Genomic DNA, 20088 nt, shown 5'->3' on the forward strand with positions numbered 1-20088 from the left:
TCTTGACAAACCTTATATACCCTTTTTACATTTTTTCGTGTAAAGAGTATAAAAAGAGGGGCCCCTTAGTATGTTGGTAGGGGCCCCTTAGTTAGCGTTTGCTTACAGGCCTAAAAAATGTAGTTACGCCACTGTGCGCGAGTTACATTCTCTTATCTTATCCCTATACTAAATATTTTATTATCGTTGTTCGACTTAATCAAACTACGAAAGATCTACATTATACTTTATTATATTCTATTATCTTTAACTAAGCATTGTAACTAAAAATATTATCGTTGTTCGGCCTAACCAAACAACGAATTGTCTTATCAGGATTCGATACTTCGAATTCTTACTATAAATATAAGCAAAGATCTTAGATATAAGTCAGTCTTAAGATTCATTTAATAAAGCAAGAATAAAACTTAAGTTCTGTGCGTTTTAATTAAATATAATTCGCGAGCCAAACGTCATGTATGGTCATTGTACGTTAATAACCCGAATTCCTTAAGAGATATTGAACACCATAATTTGCATTAAAGAATCGTATGAATAATATGTATTGAAGAAATATATAAGTAGTATGCATAAGAAATGCATTTAATAGTATGTTATGAACTTAAACCTCGACCAAGTTGTTTGTTGGCTTGACTCGAACTGAATTTAAAGAATCAAGCAAAAGCTAACCAAACCAAGTCATTTATGCAGAGATTTGCATTCTTAAGATAAGTGTGGGGGAGTTTGTCGTGCCTAAATTGATTCCTATAGGAGGAACCATAAGCGCAACATTGTTCATTAAGAAAAACAAAGAATACTGTAAGTAAGTAAGCTTCAATGCACTTGATATAGTGTAAACAGGCAGCATTACTTTGTGTGTAGGATAAATTCCTAAACAAAAACTGTGATATTGCGCTTTGTCTTTTATTTGTCTTGATACAAAGTAAGACAAAACTTAATTTGACAAATATGTGGAATACATCCACATAACAAGTAACATAAATAACACATGTTACTGTTTTAACATGTAAGATAATTACTACGAATATATTCTACATATTGAATTATATATTCTATTAAAAATTGGAAATAACCAATGCATTGATTAGTTACTCATAAATAAATAAGAATTAAATAAAAAGTTTAGTATAGATTCTTTTAGATTCTTTTGTTCACTCAAAAGGAGTTAACTAACATATCTTTCAATCTCAGAGTTATATGCGGCACTTTTGCTGAAAATAACTGAAAGCGGCTAAAAAGCTTAGTTTAATACTTATTATGTCAATAGGTTGATCCATTTACATCGGGCCAATTTCGTATTGAGAAAAAGGCAATTATTGCTTTTAAATCCCAAACCTATTGTTCCATATAATGTTACGTGTTGTAACGACAATTTTTCGTCGCTCTGTTTGCCGGGGTAATACTCAGGGGTTGGTCCTGGGTCGTTACAATAAAATTTATAAATGTTAGAAGACCGTGTTTCAAATTTTGTTTTAATTTTCTTTTCTTTATTAAAGTATTTATTTTAAAACTAACAATCGTCTTAATTATTCTATGTTTCTATCCTATTACAGGATATTCACTTTAATATTGATATTGATATTGATGTTGCTATTGATGTTGATGTTGATAGTAATTTCCTTTCTTCGATGCCAGGGTATTGTTCTTTGATGGTTTTGTGTATTTCAGCTGATTTCCTTTCTTCTATACCTGTTGTTATCAATGTTAATATATAGACATGTGCACGCCTATATAAGTTTTAGTGACAAAGGATAAACGTGTTCACGCTTATCCACGGATTTGGTAGCAAATTATAAACGTGTTCACGCTTATTATTTTGCTGGAGAAAGGATTTAACGTGTTCACGCTTATGCAAGAATTTGGTAGCAAATTATAAACGTGTTCACGCTTATATATTTGCTGGGGAAGGGATAAAAGATATATATATAAAAAAAAGAAAAAAAATAATATAAAGGTGCTTCTTTATACTTAGCTCCGGTAATGTTTCCTAATGCTTCACTTGGCGAGTCTATCACGAACTCAGATGACTTCAAGCGTCGATCACTAACTGCCTTCTTTTAAGTAAATGCGTCTTCTTATATACGCATCAGACCAAACTTTAACGTAGCGCAAAGCTTAGTTTACAGCTGGCTTGGATTTTTGACGTCGTTGCTGTTTTGCGCTTTCGCCGTAGTTAATATGCGCGCGCATCAATTTTAACACAAAGCTCTTTGCACAAAAGCTTTCTTTTGACGTTTCTTGTGTTGTGCATTTGTTTTGTTTTGAAACGTGTTTAGCTTAGTGTCGGTAGTGGCGGCTTTAAATATTTATATTTATTTATTAAAATAAAATAAATATTAAAAATATTAAAAGTACAAGTTTAAATAATAAATAAATAAGGTAGGTACAATATTTATTTATTTGAATATATTTTGCATTTTTTTAAATTTTCAATGTAATCTCAGGTTTTATTCAAGTGGTGCAGTTACGTACATGCGGGGGTGGGTTTATGGTAAGTTACTTTTACTTTTACTTTTAATATATTATATAAAAATTAACCAATTTTTATTTCAGGTATTAACTGCACACTAGTTATATGTAGGTTGGAAATTGGTAAAAATTTCCATCCTTACAGTGTCGATCTTTACATTATAATATTATATCATAACATTACATGTCAATCCTGCCATATACCAGTAGATGACAACATTATAAAATAAATGTTTGTAATTTTAGCTGTCAAAAATTTTTACTTTGCATTGAAAGCAACAACAATTGACAACTAAAATTACAAATCAAACTCTCGTGTGAATCCAGTATTACACGATTATTTTTCTATCTGTTGTCTCTACAGAGTTGTATTCCTTTATCACAAATGAATGCAACTGTCTAGAAACAACGGCTGATTGAAGTTTAAACTTTTCACTCAACTTCGGCTTGATAAGGTTTACACAAATATTTAATATTGCAACGATATTGGCTAAACGTTTGGTTGAAAAACTAGCCTTGTAAAGCATTGCATTTGTGCTGTCATAATTATTGTTGTTTTAAGCAATAATAATTAGTGCTGTCATACAGCTGATTGATAAATTTACACAAATCCTTCTCTAAGTACGCTCATATAACCGTATATGTAAACAAATAAAATTATACATTTTATAAATTTATATGCTTAACATAGATGAGCACTCTTAGTAAGTAAAAATATACGAAATAGGTGTGCCTATATACATTTCTATATGTAAATGTAAATGATTTATTAAATATGTTAAAAATGTGTTAGATCGATAAACATTACTCTTATTTTAAATCTTTTGCTTTATATTATTGCTTTTAACGACTATTGTCGTACAGCGACAAAAATTAATCGGTTCCTTCCTATATATTTATACATGAAGAACTAAGAACTATTTTTTTTTTTTTATTACAAAATCTTTAAATACAAAATAAATTTTAAAAATTCAATATAATAAATAAACATTTCTTAGTATTTAAAGATTAAACAAGAAACTGTACAATCTTGTTAACAAATCAACATTTTTTACTTTTGACTTGTCGTCAATAGCAGTCTCCTTGACTGGTGTTGTGGGGCCAGCCTCGTCAGGAATGACTGCTACTAGTGCGAGAGGAACTATCGGCGATTTAGCGTTAGATGCATTGACTGATTCTGTGAAAGCAACAATATCAGATAATTTTAAGTTAATCGAGTCCTTAACAGTTGATAAAACAGCTTCAAAGGAATGGTGACGGCGAATTTTTGTTGTATTCCTGTTATCTGTTAATGATGTCATAGTGGTCACTGCATCTATTGTTTCTGAAAACAAATTTATAGAAGTCATTGTTGTTGGTTCCCTAACAATAGCGCTTTGATTATCCATTGCGCTTTGTGTAATATTTGATGCAGATGAAGGAATAACTTTTGCTGCAGTTGTATTATTTATGGTATTTGTCACAATTTCGTCCTGTGCCTTATTAGCAGCACCTGATACTGCTGCAATTATGTCAGTTGCTTTCTGATTATCAAGTGGTTTTATATCCATAGTTGGTGTAGTATTCTGCTCAATAGCAGTGGACGGAGCTGCGGCTTTTTTCTGGTGTTTTTAAGAATATATTTAATAAATTAATCATCTAAAAACTGTTAATTGGTTATTTACCTCAGAAACTTCAAATACAGTTATAAATGCTGAGTTTTCAAATAATGGTGATATACCGCCCTCTTGTTGGCTTGCACTTGTACTGCGTGTCTTAACTGTATTTGGTGTGACAATAGCTTTCTTCTGCTAGATTGAAATACAAATAAGTATTTATTCTATAAAAAATATTATTAAATTGGTTACCTTGTAAACTAGAGATGCTGATGTGGCCGTGGTATCATTAAGCAATAATAGCTTATCTTGCTTTTGTAAAAGGGCAGTTCCCAAAGTTTTATTTTGAACAGCATTTGGTATTGCAGTATCACTCGTCTTTTAAATTTGGTTTAATTTATTTATTATCTTATTTAAAAATGTTTACAATATATATTACCTCATTAACTAAATATGCAGAATCTACTGCAAACATATTTTGAGCTGTAGTTCCTGTTGTTATTGCCTTATCATTACCATCCTGCTCATTTGCACTTGGTGTTATAACAGCATTTTTCTATAATTTAAGCAGTTTCTAAGAAAAAATTTATTTTAATAACTTCATTATTACCTCGAGAATTGGCTGTACCGATGCTAATAACTCCCCATTTATTAACGACAAAAGACTAGTTTTGGGTTCCTCGTCAATTTCTGTTGCGCTGCACTGACTAGCTGGTAGAGATGTGACAACTGCTTGATCCTTAAGAGTAATTATATTATTAGTAAATTTTTTTATTTTTAAATAATTCATTTAATCACCTTTTCCTGATATTGACCAAATATTGATGAAGCTGTGTTAATGGCCGATTCGTCGGTTTGTAGCTTAGTACCATCTTTCTCCATGCTGTCTTCGCTACACTCTGATATTGTACGTTCTTCAATTGCATGTGGTGGTTCAACTGTATTTTCCTAGAAAAGAAAAAAGGAAAAATTGTTTTATATTGAAAATGTTATTTTAGTTACCTGTAGTTGGCGTTTGAATACTGCCGATTCTGATATTATAGCTAAATCATTAAAGAATGGCATGAAGCTTTGTATTTGAGAATGCAGAGCTATTATTTGTTTTTGCGTATCCTCATCTTTTTCGGCATCAAATCCTGGTGTTTGGACACGGTCTTCAGCGTTAACGACGCCTTTTTTTGTCGTTTCATTAGCAACGGTTAAGCTTTCGTATGCCTTGTCGTTATTTGGTGTTGCCAAATAGGAAAGATCTTTTTCATTAGTTTCTTCATTAAAATCAGATATCGGTTGGAATTCATTTCCGGTTTCGACCGGTATATACAAATACTTGGATTCATCTGAATGTTTTTTGGTATCATTACCACGTTTTAAGTATGAACGTTGATTTGGATCTTCCTCATAGAAGTCTTTAGTATCTTCATATCTAAAGGTCTCGATTGGATCATAAATTTCAGAATTAGTGATGTGATGTGCGGAGTGTTTACTATGTTTTGTATGCTTGTGACTTGCGTGATGCCTTTTTTTATTACCGTCGTAATAACTCTCAGAATCATTCCAATCAGACATATCTTCATCAGCATTCATGCCTCTTTTTGTATGAAGCTTATTGACTCTATTACTTTTGGTTTTCCTTTTGTTGGACTTGTGCTTGTGATGTTTATGTCTGTTCGATCTATGTGACTTTTCATGTTTGGACTTCTTCTTTTTTGGCAATTCAAAGAAATCATTTTCATCCACATCATCCAGCAAAGATGGTGCATCCATTATATTGTTAAAAGGTTCGTCAGCTGAATACGACTTCAGTGATCGTGTACCTCCTTCATCCATATCATCATTGTAAAAAGTGCGTTCCAACCAATTACCGGAGTCATGTTTATCACCTTAAAAAAATAACGTATATATTTCTTATTTGTGAAAAATAGTACCTAAACCAGACCTAAAAATAAAATCAAACAGCGATCCGTGTAAATAATTATTATAAATATAATTTTATATTTTATATAAATATTATATAGTACTCACCTTTAATCAGTGTCACGAATGTAGTAAATATAGAAACTAGAACAGAGAGATTCGCAATCTTCATTGTAAAATACGTTGATGTTAAAACTCTTTATGGTAAAATATACAAAGTTTTTCAGCTGAAAATTAATACAATACTGTTTTTTTTAGTTAAAATTTATAATATAAGTTTTTATAAAAATGTTCAAATATGTTAACTTGATTCTTTTATTTGTCTAAAAAAATTTTAAATCAACTTAAAAATATGATAGATTTTACAAAAATATTAATCGATTATTATTATCGATATTCGGTTATTAATGTCAGCAATAGTCAAATGTGAATAGTATTCTTTCATAAAATTGGATTTAGTGAAATTTTGTAAAACTTAAAGCATTAAAAGAAACATTAATTTATGGCATTATTGACAAAAACTGATTTTGGTCAGATCAATTAGCTATTATGGAAACATGTCTTACAAACCAAAACTATGAACTCTCATTCTTCACAACTTTTTCCAAAAACCAACACTGTATGTGACGGATTTTACATTCGATTTTCACTTCCAAGGCTACAGACGTGTAGCCAGCGAAGCCCAACCGGCTGAAGCTCTCCCTCCTCATGTAAAATAAATCAAAATACTATATTTGCAGATATTATTGCATATTTAATTTTTAATACATCAAAATTATTCTTGCGAAAGCAGGGCACTATATCAGAAGGTATTGGTGATTCCTTTTCGTTATTCTCCATGCAATATATACAGTGCAAAGAGTCCCTGATATTCAGCCTCACGGCATGTTCTCCTAACGGGCAGTGTCCCGTGATAATTCCCACTATCTTAGATAGGTTTGCTCGGAATAGCTTGATTAGTTCCCCTGATCATCTCTTATTAATTTCTGGCCAAATTTCCTTGGTTTTAATACAGTTGGTCACCGTTGACCACCTTCTCCTAAACATCCGGTGTACCAATAAATTTAATCGATGCCGATAGAAAGCAAGTGGTATACCTACATTTTATTTTCCCAGAAGAATTTGTGCAGCCGTACCATGCCTTGCTAGTTCATCTACCTTACAGTTGCCTTGGATGTCTCTATGTCCAGGGGCCCAAAAAACTGGTATATTCAGCCATCACCATGAGTAATGTAAGACAATTCAGTACCAGCCCCGAGTTTATGAACGATGAGTTTAAAGATTTTATAGCTACCTGACTATCAATAAATATATTCATATAATTAACGGAGGTAACATTATGTTTCAGTCAATCCTATAGCAGATACTTCAGTTTGAAAAACGCTACAGTAACCTAGTAAACACAGACTGAGATCTAAAGGCAATATACTCCTCCTCCTACTTGTTTGTCTAACTTTGAGCCATCTGTAAAAAAGTTAAGGCGATTATCGCTCTTTACAAATTAGCATTCACACATCTCTCTAGAAGGAATGAATAATTCAAAATTTCTGTTCATGATTGTGATCGTAGTACAGTAATCTGTTGTATCCGGAATGAAGTCAATTTCTCTAAGGATAGAATCATGCTCCCATCCATACCTTCTTCCAATTCCTAGTTTCCTTATTTCGAAAACTGCCCCAGCCACCTCGCCTTTTGCAGTGATGCCGATGGGTAAAACATTAAAGATGACATTTAGGGCAAGTGACGGTTTTGATTTTAACTCTCCACTTAATGCCATCAGTGTAGTCCTTTGAATCTTTTCCAGTTTCTTGCATAGTGTTGACCTATTCAGAGTATTTCTCCAAAATATTACTCCATACAGGAGAATCGATTTTACCATCACATTATATATCCATAGAATGGCCTTCGAGAAAAGTCCCCATCCATTTCCTATAGCGCCTCTACAACAGTAAAAAGCAACCATAGTCTTTTGAGTTCGCCCAATAACATTCGGTCCCCAATTTAGTTTTCTATCAATTATAAGAGCTAAGTATTAGCGCCAGAATTTGACCTCCTTGGATAGGTAGTGTGAATTCTGGAATCTTATACTTCCTAGAAGAAAGCACTAATTTTATTTTGGTTGAATTGACAGTTCGCTACTAAGGGCCCATTTTGATACTTTATATTAAAGACATATTATTGGCATTTCAATTTTTTTTAATTTTTGGTTTTATTGTTTAATCATGCCAACAACATGATGAACAATACCAAACTGTATAGTTTTGTGGATGCCTTAATATTATTAGCTGCTGAATAGCCTTCGGGACTACTTTACTCTAAATGTTATAATTTCTTTTAATAACAAAAGTTCTGAGACACAAGTGAAGCTAATAACCTAATAGAATTTTTGACAGAACATTAATTTTGAAAGACATTTTCGGCGGTTACCAAAACAAACTCCTGTTAAACCAATCTACTGTAAAAAACTTTAGATCAGTCCGTTAAATAAAGTCGTAGACAATTTTTCGTCTACGAAACATACTTACAAGATGACTATCTAACCATTAATACTTAGTTGACGTTGGAGATTAAATAAATATTCTATCCGACTTCGCTGTGCAAATGCGGCCATAGTATTTCACAAACAATAGTGTTGAAGTTTGAATAAATAATACAGCAAGTGCAATAGTTGCTTATAAATAAACAATAAAAATTGAGCTCAAAATTTGATGAACTGTGCGAGTCCACAGTTCAAATTTGACAGAGTTCATTCAATTTGTGAGACTTGCAGTCCAAAAATTATATACGAACAATTAAGCCAACAGACGTTTTCAAAGTCCACTGATAATTATTATTTGACGACATTCGAAACAGCTGTACGGTCAAACTATGTATGTACTTGATTAAACATTTCCTTACCTACTTTATATCTCCGCTTTCTATTCGAAATGGATTTCTTGTCATCGAATATAAAATTTTTAAAAATTCATTCATTATCATATAAAGTATTTGCTACAGAAAACAGTAAACAATGATTTTGACATCTATTAGTTTATATGTGTAGACTCTTGATTTAGCGAATACTTAGTATATCGAGCCCTCTTAATAACGTCCGATAATACTTTTGTAAGTAAACAAATGAAAAATGTTCTCTCTATACAACGACTAATGTATATATTGATTTCAAAACAACGAAAAGCTATGAAATTACATCTTTATGGTAGTTATTCCCAGAGTCTACTGTACATTATAACTTGCATTTTGGGAAAAATTAAATTTTTTATTTTCTTTTATATTTTCAGACAACTACGTAAATATTTAATCTCTTTCTTAATATGAGAGATTATATATAGCCACCAAAAATAATATTTAAACAGTTGACTCTTTTAATTTTTGAATGATTAAAGAAAAATAATATGAGAATAATAAGAAAATATAATCAAACAGTAGTAATTATAAGAAAAAATATAAATTTGCCACCAATATTAAGACAGATAGTAGAGAATTTAAAAAAAATAATGTCTCTAGAATACCAGAGCATACATTTACTGAAACGGTCTTACAAAAATGTCTAATACCACAAGACCTTAGAGTAGACGGACAAAGCAAAAATAAAAACAAAAATATAAAATATTAGGTCAGGCAAAAAGTTTCTCTTTTCGCTTGACTTAGAAAGATTGCAAGTTTGAAACGATTATCTTGGTTCTGCCTCTTTATGAATATCGCTTTATGTCACTACAGGAGAGTACATGGGATTGGTCATGTAAAATCTCCTTATATTTTGACAAATACACTTAAATATTTTTATTTAATTAACAGTTTTCCTTCTTTACTTCCTAGACGTTCCCCGTATTCCTTAAAAGTTAGTTTTGATTCCCTCACTGTGAAACGGTAAGTTTGATCTCACAGATTTTTTTCTATTACTTTAGATATAGCAGATAATTTGATTACATTTTTCAATAAAATGGAATTATTTTTCATATTTTGATTCTTTAAGGATAGAGGTTTTAAAGAGTAAAAAAAAAATTTTATTTTACGGGATACAATAAATAAATTTGCTCTTGATGAATAAATAAAAATTCATCTTAGACATCCCTATCTAAATCCTCTTTCTAACTTCTTAAAAGGAGAAATTTTTTTACTATGTCCTGAATTCATCCTATAGCATTTTGCCGATTCATTAAATACATGTCATTTTCTTCATATTTTAGATATGTTTTTACAGGCGATCAAGGGTATGATATTGAAAATATTAGGGGACAATATAACACCTAGTCTTACAATATTAGAAAGCGTTTCAAGACATGATTTTTAAAGAATTGTAAATTGTGGTTTTTAGTATTAGTAGAGTCATTCATCTTAGTTTGGGTGGTGTAGAGTGAGTTTCTAACATTTCTAGAATAAATTTTTTGTCAAACTTTCGTCAAATGTCTGCTTGAAATGTATGAATCGCATATATATATCGAAATTTTGTTTATAGTAAAGTACTATTATTGTTTAAGTTCAAAAATTAATTTCAGTTAAAAATCTTTTAAAAAAAGGTCAGCTATCACGATATTGTTAAGTACCTGAAGATGAACGATAGTACTACCTTAAAATATTTGCGAAAGTTGATTAAAAAAACTCTAGGTTTCGTTGCTTTATGAACTAGGAAAAAAAGATTAAATGATCATAATTTTCATATACAAATACAAAAAGGAGTGATGCTTTACTATCAGCTACTAAAATTACAAATCGAAGAAGTGGCGGAATTAATCAAGAGAAAAAGTATTGTGTTACAATATGATGCCTATAAGCCACACACATAAGTCGGATAAAACTTGAAAGACCTTAAAACTTCGCAAAATGCTTCTACCCTCATAGTCCTAACACTGCATATTTAGTATACAAATTATTTTGTAAACAAATTTAATTGTTGTTGGAACTCTTATCGTGGAGGATGACCACATGACTGAAATAGCCATTGGTATAAAAACATATGTTATTAGTCCCATTACCCGTCATGTGAAATTGTTTGTCCTAGACGGCCTAGGAAATGAATGATTGGTGCACTTTACATCTACCATATTTGGGAAATCAATTAAAAATATATTTTATAAAGAGAAGATTTAAAACTTTCTGCAAACTCTATTTTTCAGTATAAAAGTATTCTTTATGTGATTATAATTAATTATACAAATACGTACTTACTGTAGACGCAATTGATTCCCCCGTGGAGAGAGCAGGGATGCAGTGGTATGATTTATTTCCTAAAGTTAAGACTTCGATCTATTAATTTAATAGATGAATTATAATAAAATATGCTAAAAACTTTTTTCAATTCATACTTACTTATATAAACGCTGCTACTCCGTCTGTCCTTCCAAATTGTCGGTTCGCAACGATACTTCAAGAACACTATAAAAAATAAAACAATTTATATTGCTTTTAAGAAATTAAACTGTCATTTTTAAATCAAGGCATACATGTTAAAATTTTTTATTTAACCGTAAAAAGAAATTTTAAATTAAGTGACAAATAAAAGGCTACCAAATTATAAGACAAAAGTTTACCTTCAAATCTAAAGATGTTAAATGAACACATCAAGAATACAACTCAGAATATACATTCTGTTTAAGAAGTATCCGAAAAGAATAACTACGGACACATTATAACAATTAAAGTTTTTTTGTGTAAGTTTGTAAGATCATACTAACTTACAGATAATGTCACATACTGAACTTCTAAATGTGATAGATCAGTGGCGAAGATATGGGGCTTGTGTACGTGCAGGAATTATGTGCAGCAGTTGAAACCAGATTACCTATTTGATGAACATTTTTTGATGTTTATGACATAGTAATAGATTTTTTGCAAGACCTCATTTACTATTTCACCAGAATATCTTGTTTTTCCAACCTATGTATATGCATCCTATGTACTTTATTGGCTATTCAATGCATTACAAACATATTATCATATTTAATACACACTTTAACACTACCATGTATACGATGAATATTTAAACATTTTACAAAATATACAATAGCTCAGTTTCTCTCTTAAATTAATCTTGTATCAAACATCTTAAAAATATACTATACATAACTGATAACTTCCAGAAATCATAATACTAATACTGATTCCCAGCAAGAGCACCGCTTAGAGAAATAAAAATAAAAATAATTTTATTTCTCTTATTTGGACTCTATCTTTAGTAATTGACGATTTACTTTATTTCATATAAGGTTTCTTAAAAATAGTATTCCCAGAGTTGCTATCATTTTCCAAAAAATGCAGTAGTATTTCCAACAAGATTGACGGGAAGGTCCAACGAGAACAAACTTAGTTATGAACAACAATACTTGACAAATTTCGAATCTTGTATGTTATAACCCGCCCATGCCGATAGTCTGTCTAAGCTATTCGAACATCTCAACTAGGTCTTAATCAATTTTAACTTTGAGAAGCTTCTTTTAACATAGTAGAAGCTGTATTTATACCGTTGCATAAGTCTAACAAATTCAATTTTAAAAGCAGCAGTTTCCCATAGAATTCGCCGCCGACGCCTAGCGGCGCCACTGTTCACATTAGAGTTTTGTTTCTAATTTTAGCAGTCGTATTTGTAATTTTAGCTGTCAATTGTTGTTGCTTTCAATGCAAAATTAAAATTTTTGACAACTAAAATTTTAAACAAAACTCTTGTGTGAATCCAGAATTCACACAGTATTCGAAATAGCCATATGGCTAGCCCAATAGTGCACTTGATTAAAAATTTTAGGTTTAAAGAATTTTCACGCTATTACTTCTTTTCTTCCAATATAGATTTATTGTCATAGAGTTTTTGACTGTAATTAAAGAGATTGACAATTTATTTAATCTCGTATAAGACTTTTTGAGAATATGCTTTACATTACTGATATAAAAAAAGCTGCGACCGGTTTTACAATGTATTTTCTTGTCGCAAAACCTTACTAACAATAACTATAACAGCTCTTGAAGTTGAACTGAAGAAATCTTAACGGAATTCTCCCTTACCAAGAGTGTTACTTAAAACCCCATGATAACTTCAAATCAAATGAACTCATATTTAATTAAGAAAAGAATGATGACTTCTAATGGGTTATACATTGTGATGAAGATCCAACCTGCTAATACAACTGTGTTTTATTTATTGACTCAATTAATTTTATTCGAGAAGATTGTGCTACATTTAATCGATCCAATGAAATGTGACTCCCGGATAAATAGACTGTTAATATCAACATATGTAATAACTTAAAAGAATAGAGTCCGTGCATGCTAGCTAACATAACATAGCACAGACATTTCACATATTTATTAAAGATCTGTTTAAGTGAGCCAAGCATAATCAATATGTAGGGTTCACATACATATTATGTTATAGACTGCAATTATGAGTTACAGTGTAGTGTATATTTCGTAACCCAGAATTGAGCAGTTTTAAAATTCAAAAACTAACTTTTCGTCTCTGATTATAAAAGCGATATTTAATATGTGTGTATATATGCAGATTAAATATTAAATTTAATTTTTAAAAGTAGCGTTCTTCCGATATAGTGCGTATTCATATAACTTCACGTAATTTTGTACTAAAGAGGCGGAGAAGGAGTAAAGACAGGCACACTTTAAAAATTATAATGCACAATATTTAACTTTTAATTTTTTTGATTTGTGCTATTGTTACCGGAAAGAACTTCAAATAAAATTAAATAAAAGTGCTACACGCCCACAAAAAAAAGAAAACAACCCACTAAGGCATCATATGTATTTTGTTAAATATGTACTCACTTATTAACATGAAAAATAAGAGGGTTGAAGAGACGCAAGCCCTTAATTTAAAAATGTAACAAAAGTAACAAATTACCTTCAACATGGCAGAGTAACGAAGGGCAAAATATTGGCCAACTCTAAACCCTCTACGGAACGTTGTAGGTTGCACATCGATAAAGGGGAAAAGGAGAAATTAAAGAAATTCTATGAATAAAAATAATGGTGGGTTACACTTCATCAATTATTTGCCACTTAATATTTTCAACTGAGCACACTGATTATTTTTTCTTACTTTTAGAGAGCTGTTGTTGTAGTTGTTGTTGGCAACATGACATACATGAAATTTGCTGGAAAAAAGGCCTATTAAATGGCACCCATCTGTAATATTTTGAACCCCGGTTTTTTTTAATTTTTTTTTTTATTTCAACTGACAGCAATCAATGTTGTTAATTTGACAGAAAGCAAAATAATAATGTCAACTTAATTTTATTATTTTGGGTTTGATTGGGTTTTAATTGTCGTTTTATATTTTACACCCACACACAGTTCAAATTATAAAATAAATATTTAATTACTACGAAATTCATCATGAAATGGTCTTTATTGACGAATTGCAAAAAAATAATTGCCAATAATTTGGTCTGTCATTTCATAGAACTTCACCAGATACTCTTTAAAAATGGATCAGAAACAAATTAATGTTTATAAAAACGATTAGAGCAGAAATTCTTGTTTTATTCAATATAACATTTTTATCATTAATTAAAAATATAATCAATTTTTTAATTAAAATTACTAATAAGAAAAATGAAAAACTAAGACGTATTGTTGTTTTAAATGGTTCAATATACACACTCTAAGGAAGAATTTAAATAAAATAGCGTATTAAGCTCTGCAGATCTTAATCGAACAGAAAATTAAAAAAATTAATTTAAGTATATTATAACTTTATAATAATAATGTTATGGTCAAAAAAATAAATCAAATTATAATCAAAAAATAATTATAGTTTTTATAATACAAAATTAATTTTCATAATCACTATTATTAGCTTCTGTAGCTAATCTGATTTTTTTCACCAAGTTGGCAAAAGATCCTCTTCGATACTTAATTATTTAGTTTTGCATCTTATAATAACGAATCCATGTATTAATTGTCGCAAATTTTGCATCGTATAATATCAGTATCTTTAAAAATGGATAAACAATCTAATGAAGCAAATAGCTCGTAACAAAAACATCAATTATTTAATCCGAATATATAGCGAAAGAACGATTAAATCTCACAAAAGTATTTGTTCTTAAAATTGACAACTTCGTATCACTACAAAAAAATGCAAAATTTTCACAAACCCAGCACAAAAACATTGAACGAGCTAACTTCTAAACTTTTATAACTATATAACTACACCCACAAAAGAAGCAAAGATATCTTCTATGACAGAATATAGCACGCATGCATTTCTCTTATAAAATATAAAAGGATAGATTGTATCTTCTCTGTGTTTATAGTGTAATATAATACATACTTGGCTCATGGAATATGGAGATATTCACAAGGTTTTCTGCTATATATATATATATATAATATATATATATATATAATAGTTTTCTCTATTACATAATCCACAGAACTGTTAATATTCAGTAAAGAGTATTTTTTGCTTATCAGCAATAGGTGTACTACCACTGTTTTCTATATTTTTGGTTACAAAGTGTGTTTGAAGAAGATATCGACACATTCCAACATATCTCTTTTTTCAGTTCGTTATTAAAAAAATTACATCTGACGAAAGCGCGGAATTTCACGCCTTATACTTGGTGAAAGAAGTCGACTTCTGTCTTCTGAGATATGACGACAAATGTCAAAAAGCGTTAGGTGAACCAATAAGCAAATGTTTAAAATTAGAGCAACTACTATATTAAACATGTCCAAAGAATAAACATAGATAATCCGACAAAAAAAATATACTAATCTGCACCAGAAGGAACAAGAAAAGGAGTACGGACAAGCAACAGATGTACAGGAAGAAAATTACAAAATGAGGCCAAGATTCAGCTTGGGTAGTTGCGCCATTAATGATGTTAATGATTAAAAATTATTCTATCCAGGATTGCCCAAAGTAAACGAGATCAAAAAAAATTAAATTTAATTAAAAACGGTGTTAATATCAGTTTGAGAAATAAACCGCAACTTCTGACTCACGTTGTTGTTGTTGTTGTAACCCGCCGGGACCTGAAAGCAGATAACATGAAAGGATTACAAGACGAATGCATGGGATAAGGAATGGAAAAGGTGGGAGTGAGTGTTCGGATGAGGGAAAGGGGAGGGGTGGGAGTGATTTGAAACCAACCAGGATCCAGTCGAAGAAACCTAGCCACTTCAAGGGGACGAGTCCAAAGGTCGATTGGACTTAAATTGGTGTGTGCGTTGGTGTCTGACTCACGTCGTTTACTGTAGTTAAACATTATTAAATATTGTGACATATTTATAATTTTATAACAATATTCAATAAATAAATTTGATCAACATTTAAAAACTTGCGGCGACATTTTAAAAGAACCAAAATAGAGACATTTAATGTCACAACTAGCAGTAGTCCTATTATGCAAAAGGGCTTACCATATCCGTAGTACTATGTAATAAAATTGTGACTAAAATAGTAATCTGCTAGAGACCCACCCACTTATCACAGTCCCACATATTTATAACATAACATATAATAGTTGCATGATATTACAGTATGTCAATTACTCTAAATGCGTCTAAGTCTCTATAAATCGCAGGACAATCTAACCTAACTGAAGTCTTATCACTTTTAAAGCAACAACTATTAGAATTAAAATAGCGCTTACCTTGGCTGTGCTGCTACGGAACAAATAAAATTTACCTGACGTTCTGCTCTAATAATTTCACCGTAAATATTTTCAGCCGTATCACGTCTATTACTTTAAAATCAAATTTTTCCTAAGAATATCGAAAAACTTAAATTTAGTTAAACAACAAAAAAAATTTCTTGACATATGTCATTTTAAATTAATTCATATTTTTAATTAAAGAAGTATTTTAAACTCTGTTTCATTCAGTAGAGTTGGTAGAGTTTTATGATGATGAGATATTTATGATGAGATGTATGATGTCTATACATCTCATCATAAATACTCGTACTTTTAAAACGTAAGCAATGCAAATTCCTCAAAAAATGACTGGGACATATATATGTGTCATAGTTTTTATTGCAATTTATTTAAAATCTATTTTGGAGCTTACATAGACCTAAGACTCGTTGTAATACCATTGGGAGACTAACCTTGCATACTCAATTCCGCCTCGGATCCTTCTTAATCACCCCTGCTGAAGCAGTTGGTTTTAATAACAAACATAAGTTGTATTAATCGTTACCTTAAGTTATATTGTTTACAAAACGATGCCTGAATTAAGTGTAGATAATCCTAGATTTTTGCATCAATATAATGCCCCATTTCACACTACATTGGTTCTTTGTGATATCACTTCGCTAAAAAATAAACTAATATTGTATTCACCTGATCTAGTACCAAGTGACTTTTGGCTATTCACTAAGTTCAAGAGACTACTAAGAGGACAACGTTTCGTTATAATTAAAGAGATAAAGAGCAAGTCACTGCAAGTCAAGAGTTTCTCAAAGGGTGCTACAATAGATCTTGGAAATTGAGGCATACCATTGTCACTTCTAATAATAATGATAAAAATTATAACAGGAATTTTCATTTTAAGCCCATTCGATCCTGGAAATATTATTTAAAATTTACTAAATTTAAAATTCGCGTTTAAATGGTCGAAAGTGAAATTGTTTATTTTCCAAATTATTTTTATTGATATTTTGTTAGCTCAGAAAACAGATGACAGATAATAGATGACAGATGATAGATATTCAGATAATAGACGCCACACAATAAAGCATCCAAAAAAATAAATAGCAGAATAAAAGCAGTGGTGAGAATAATCTGACCTAATTACAAACTCATTGAAACGGTTTTTTAGGAATATATATTTAGGAACAAAACATTTCCTATTAAAGCACATAAAGTAGCAAAATTAAATCATTAAATTCAATTAGAATTTCAAGATGTAATGAAGAAACACCAATCCATTGATATATTCGCATTTAGTAAATAGTTAAAAGATTCCAAAATCAAAAAAAGAAATTCCATATTAAGGAACAAAATACTCCTTAGAAAGCACCTACAATAGTGAAATCAAATCAAATCATATCATATTCAACTAAATGTTCTAAGTATAATAATGAAGTACAAATCCGTTGACACAATTGCAGTTGAATCATACGTGAAAGACTCATGCATTTAAAATCATAAAGACAACAAATTGTGTGAAAGCAATATATAATAGAGTTCAGTTTCACTATTCAGGCACTAACGGCGTGTTCCACAAAGCGTAAAGAGTTGCGAATTGTGTTTATCAATGACCTACAACAACACTGAAAAAAAAACAGCAAAAGATATTTATGTGTAGTCACATATATTATTATCACATGTTTAAAAAAATATTAAAAATAGAAAAACATAATTTATTTAAACTAAAGTTGCTCTAGTTTAGTTTTCTCTTCTACGCTACGCTGTCTATGCCTATTGCTCAAATTTGGAGGTGAGTTCAAGGTCAATTAAAGTACTAAAGTTCTTCCCAATTTTTTATAAACATTCAAAGACAAATTATATACACACTTTTGTCTGATTACAATATTTAATAATAAAAAAAACAAAAATATTTATTAGAAGTAGAAAAATTTTGATACTCACCATATGTACAAACATAAATTTATTGTCTTTAACTGATAAAAATTGTGTGAAAACGCTCTATAATCAGCATTCCTTCGCATACTGATGAAGACTAGTATACGTATATCAGTCCAGTCTCACTCCACAGTGAGTTTTCAGTTTCTATAAGTATTTTAAAAATATACTCGTCTGTATCTTTAGTCCTAAGGTAGTGAAATCGTTTCTGCTTATCGCAAGTATATTGCTATATGATAGCAACTATGCTATACATTCACAAATTTTCTGCTTAATATTTGTTTTTCCTCTTTTTATTAATTTTTTTTTAACGATTTTGATGTTTTTCTTATTAATATATTCTTATGATTAAAGTTTACCAAAAAAAAAAATTCTTTAAATCTTAAAATTACTGTTATGTACTTACCTCCTACCGGGTTTTGGCCTAATACCACATGTTTCTCCAGACGCCTCTGCTGTGTGCGCAGTTGCTCTACCCTCGAACACCAACTGCGATTATTGCTTCCTTAACTTGATCACCCCACCGGAAACACGGTGTACCTCTACACCTTCTTTCTCCAACTACTGCTTCAAATACGTTTTTCGCTGGAGCATCTTCATGCAGTCTCATGACATGACTGAACTAGCGAAGGTGCTGGCTGCTGATATACTGAACCATATCAATGTCGTAATAAAACTCATACAGCTCGTGGTTCATTTGGATGCGGTAGTCACAGTTATTTCGTTTGGGTCAAACATAGCCGTTATGAAATGCAGTACATTTGTATAACTTATATATAACTCCAAATAAAATTTAATAATAAATTCTTACACCACGGACCTCACCAAAACAGTTACAAAATTAGAAATTAAGACACATAAGATAAAATGATTTCCAAAATATGTTAAAATTTCTACCAACTTATAGATGATGTATCAGACGTTATTAAATATTATAAAATAATGATGTACATATTGGTGTAGTAAGTTTTTTGAGTAAGAAATTTTATCATCAAGCATTGGTTGCTTATGCAACCCGCTTTACGTCAGTGAAATGCGCATTGCTGTACAAGATTATAGGGTTTTTAGTCTTGCATTAAGCTTTAAGTCCACTTCTAACTGCACCATATAGGTGCATAGACGTTAATAGATGAAGTGATTCCCCCTTATCTGAAAATCAGTCTATAGGATACTTTAATACTTGCTTTCAACTAACAGGAATGACCCTATAAGTAGATATACTATCGCCGAAATCATCACATCTACCAAACTTATCACCCTATCAAGGATTTAAATATAAAATCATTAACAGATATAATTAGCGCTGTTAATTAATTTGTTGAAAATGCTTCTGAGTAATATTGTTATGAAATATTGTGAAAAGATGTGAACTGCGTGTTAAATAATTTTTCAAAAATACTTCTAAAGCTAATATCATTATAAAAATTTTAATTTTTAAATAAAATTATATATACATCCGAATCAGAAATAAAATACTTCCATTTTGTGACATATTTAAAAAATTTCATTTAACTGAAATGAAGTCCAACTACGTTAAACATGACGTACAGGATGAATTAAAATTTGAA

General features: G+C 30.5%; 1 protein-coding gene across 6 annotated transcripts; it reads right to left on the reverse strand.

Annotated features, from left to right (window-relative positions):
• Nucleotides 1–3455: 3455 nt before the first annotated feature.
• On the reverse strand, nucleotides 3456–19113 carry LOC119689174. 6 transcript variants are annotated; one of them, XM_038103944.1, is made up of 11 exons: nucleotides 18927–19113; nucleotides 11289–11354; nucleotides 11148–11225; nucleotides 6087–6205; nucleotides 5067–5944; nucleotides 4863–5012; nucleotides 4675–4803; nucleotides 4504–4620; nucleotides 4317–4442; nucleotides 4134–4259; nucleotides 3456–4070 (listed from the first exon to the last, which is right to left on the reverse strand). In XM_038103944.1, the coding sequence occupies exons 4-11, from the start codon at nucleotides 6148–6150 to the stop codon at nucleotides 3471–3473; spliced, it is 2190 nt and encodes a 729-aa protein (XP_037959872.1). In that variant the 5' UTR covers nucleotides 6151–6205; nucleotides 11148–11225; nucleotides 11289–11354; nucleotides 18927–19113; the 3' UTR covers nucleotides 3456–3470. The 6 variants fall into 6 exon arrangements, with proteins under 6 accessions (XP_037959872.1, XP_037959871.1, XP_037959874.1 ...); XM_038103943.1 differs by lacking the exon at nucleotides 18927–19113 and adding an exon at nucleotides 16621–16709; XM_038103946.1 differs by lacking the exon at nucleotides 18927–19113 and adding an exon at nucleotides 16586–16709 and having other exon boundaries at nucleotides 4134–4256.
• Between the last annotated feature and the right edge of the window lie 975 nt (nucleotides 19114–20088).

Source organism: Teleopsis dalmanni, chromosome X, assembly GCF_002237135.1.
Source record: "Teleopsis dalmanni isolate 2A chromosome X, ASM223713v2, whole genome shotgun sequence".
In the NCBI taxonomy this organism is placed as follows: domain Eukaryota; kingdom Metazoa; phylum Arthropoda; class Insecta; order Diptera; family Diopsidae; genus Teleopsis; species Teleopsis dalmanni.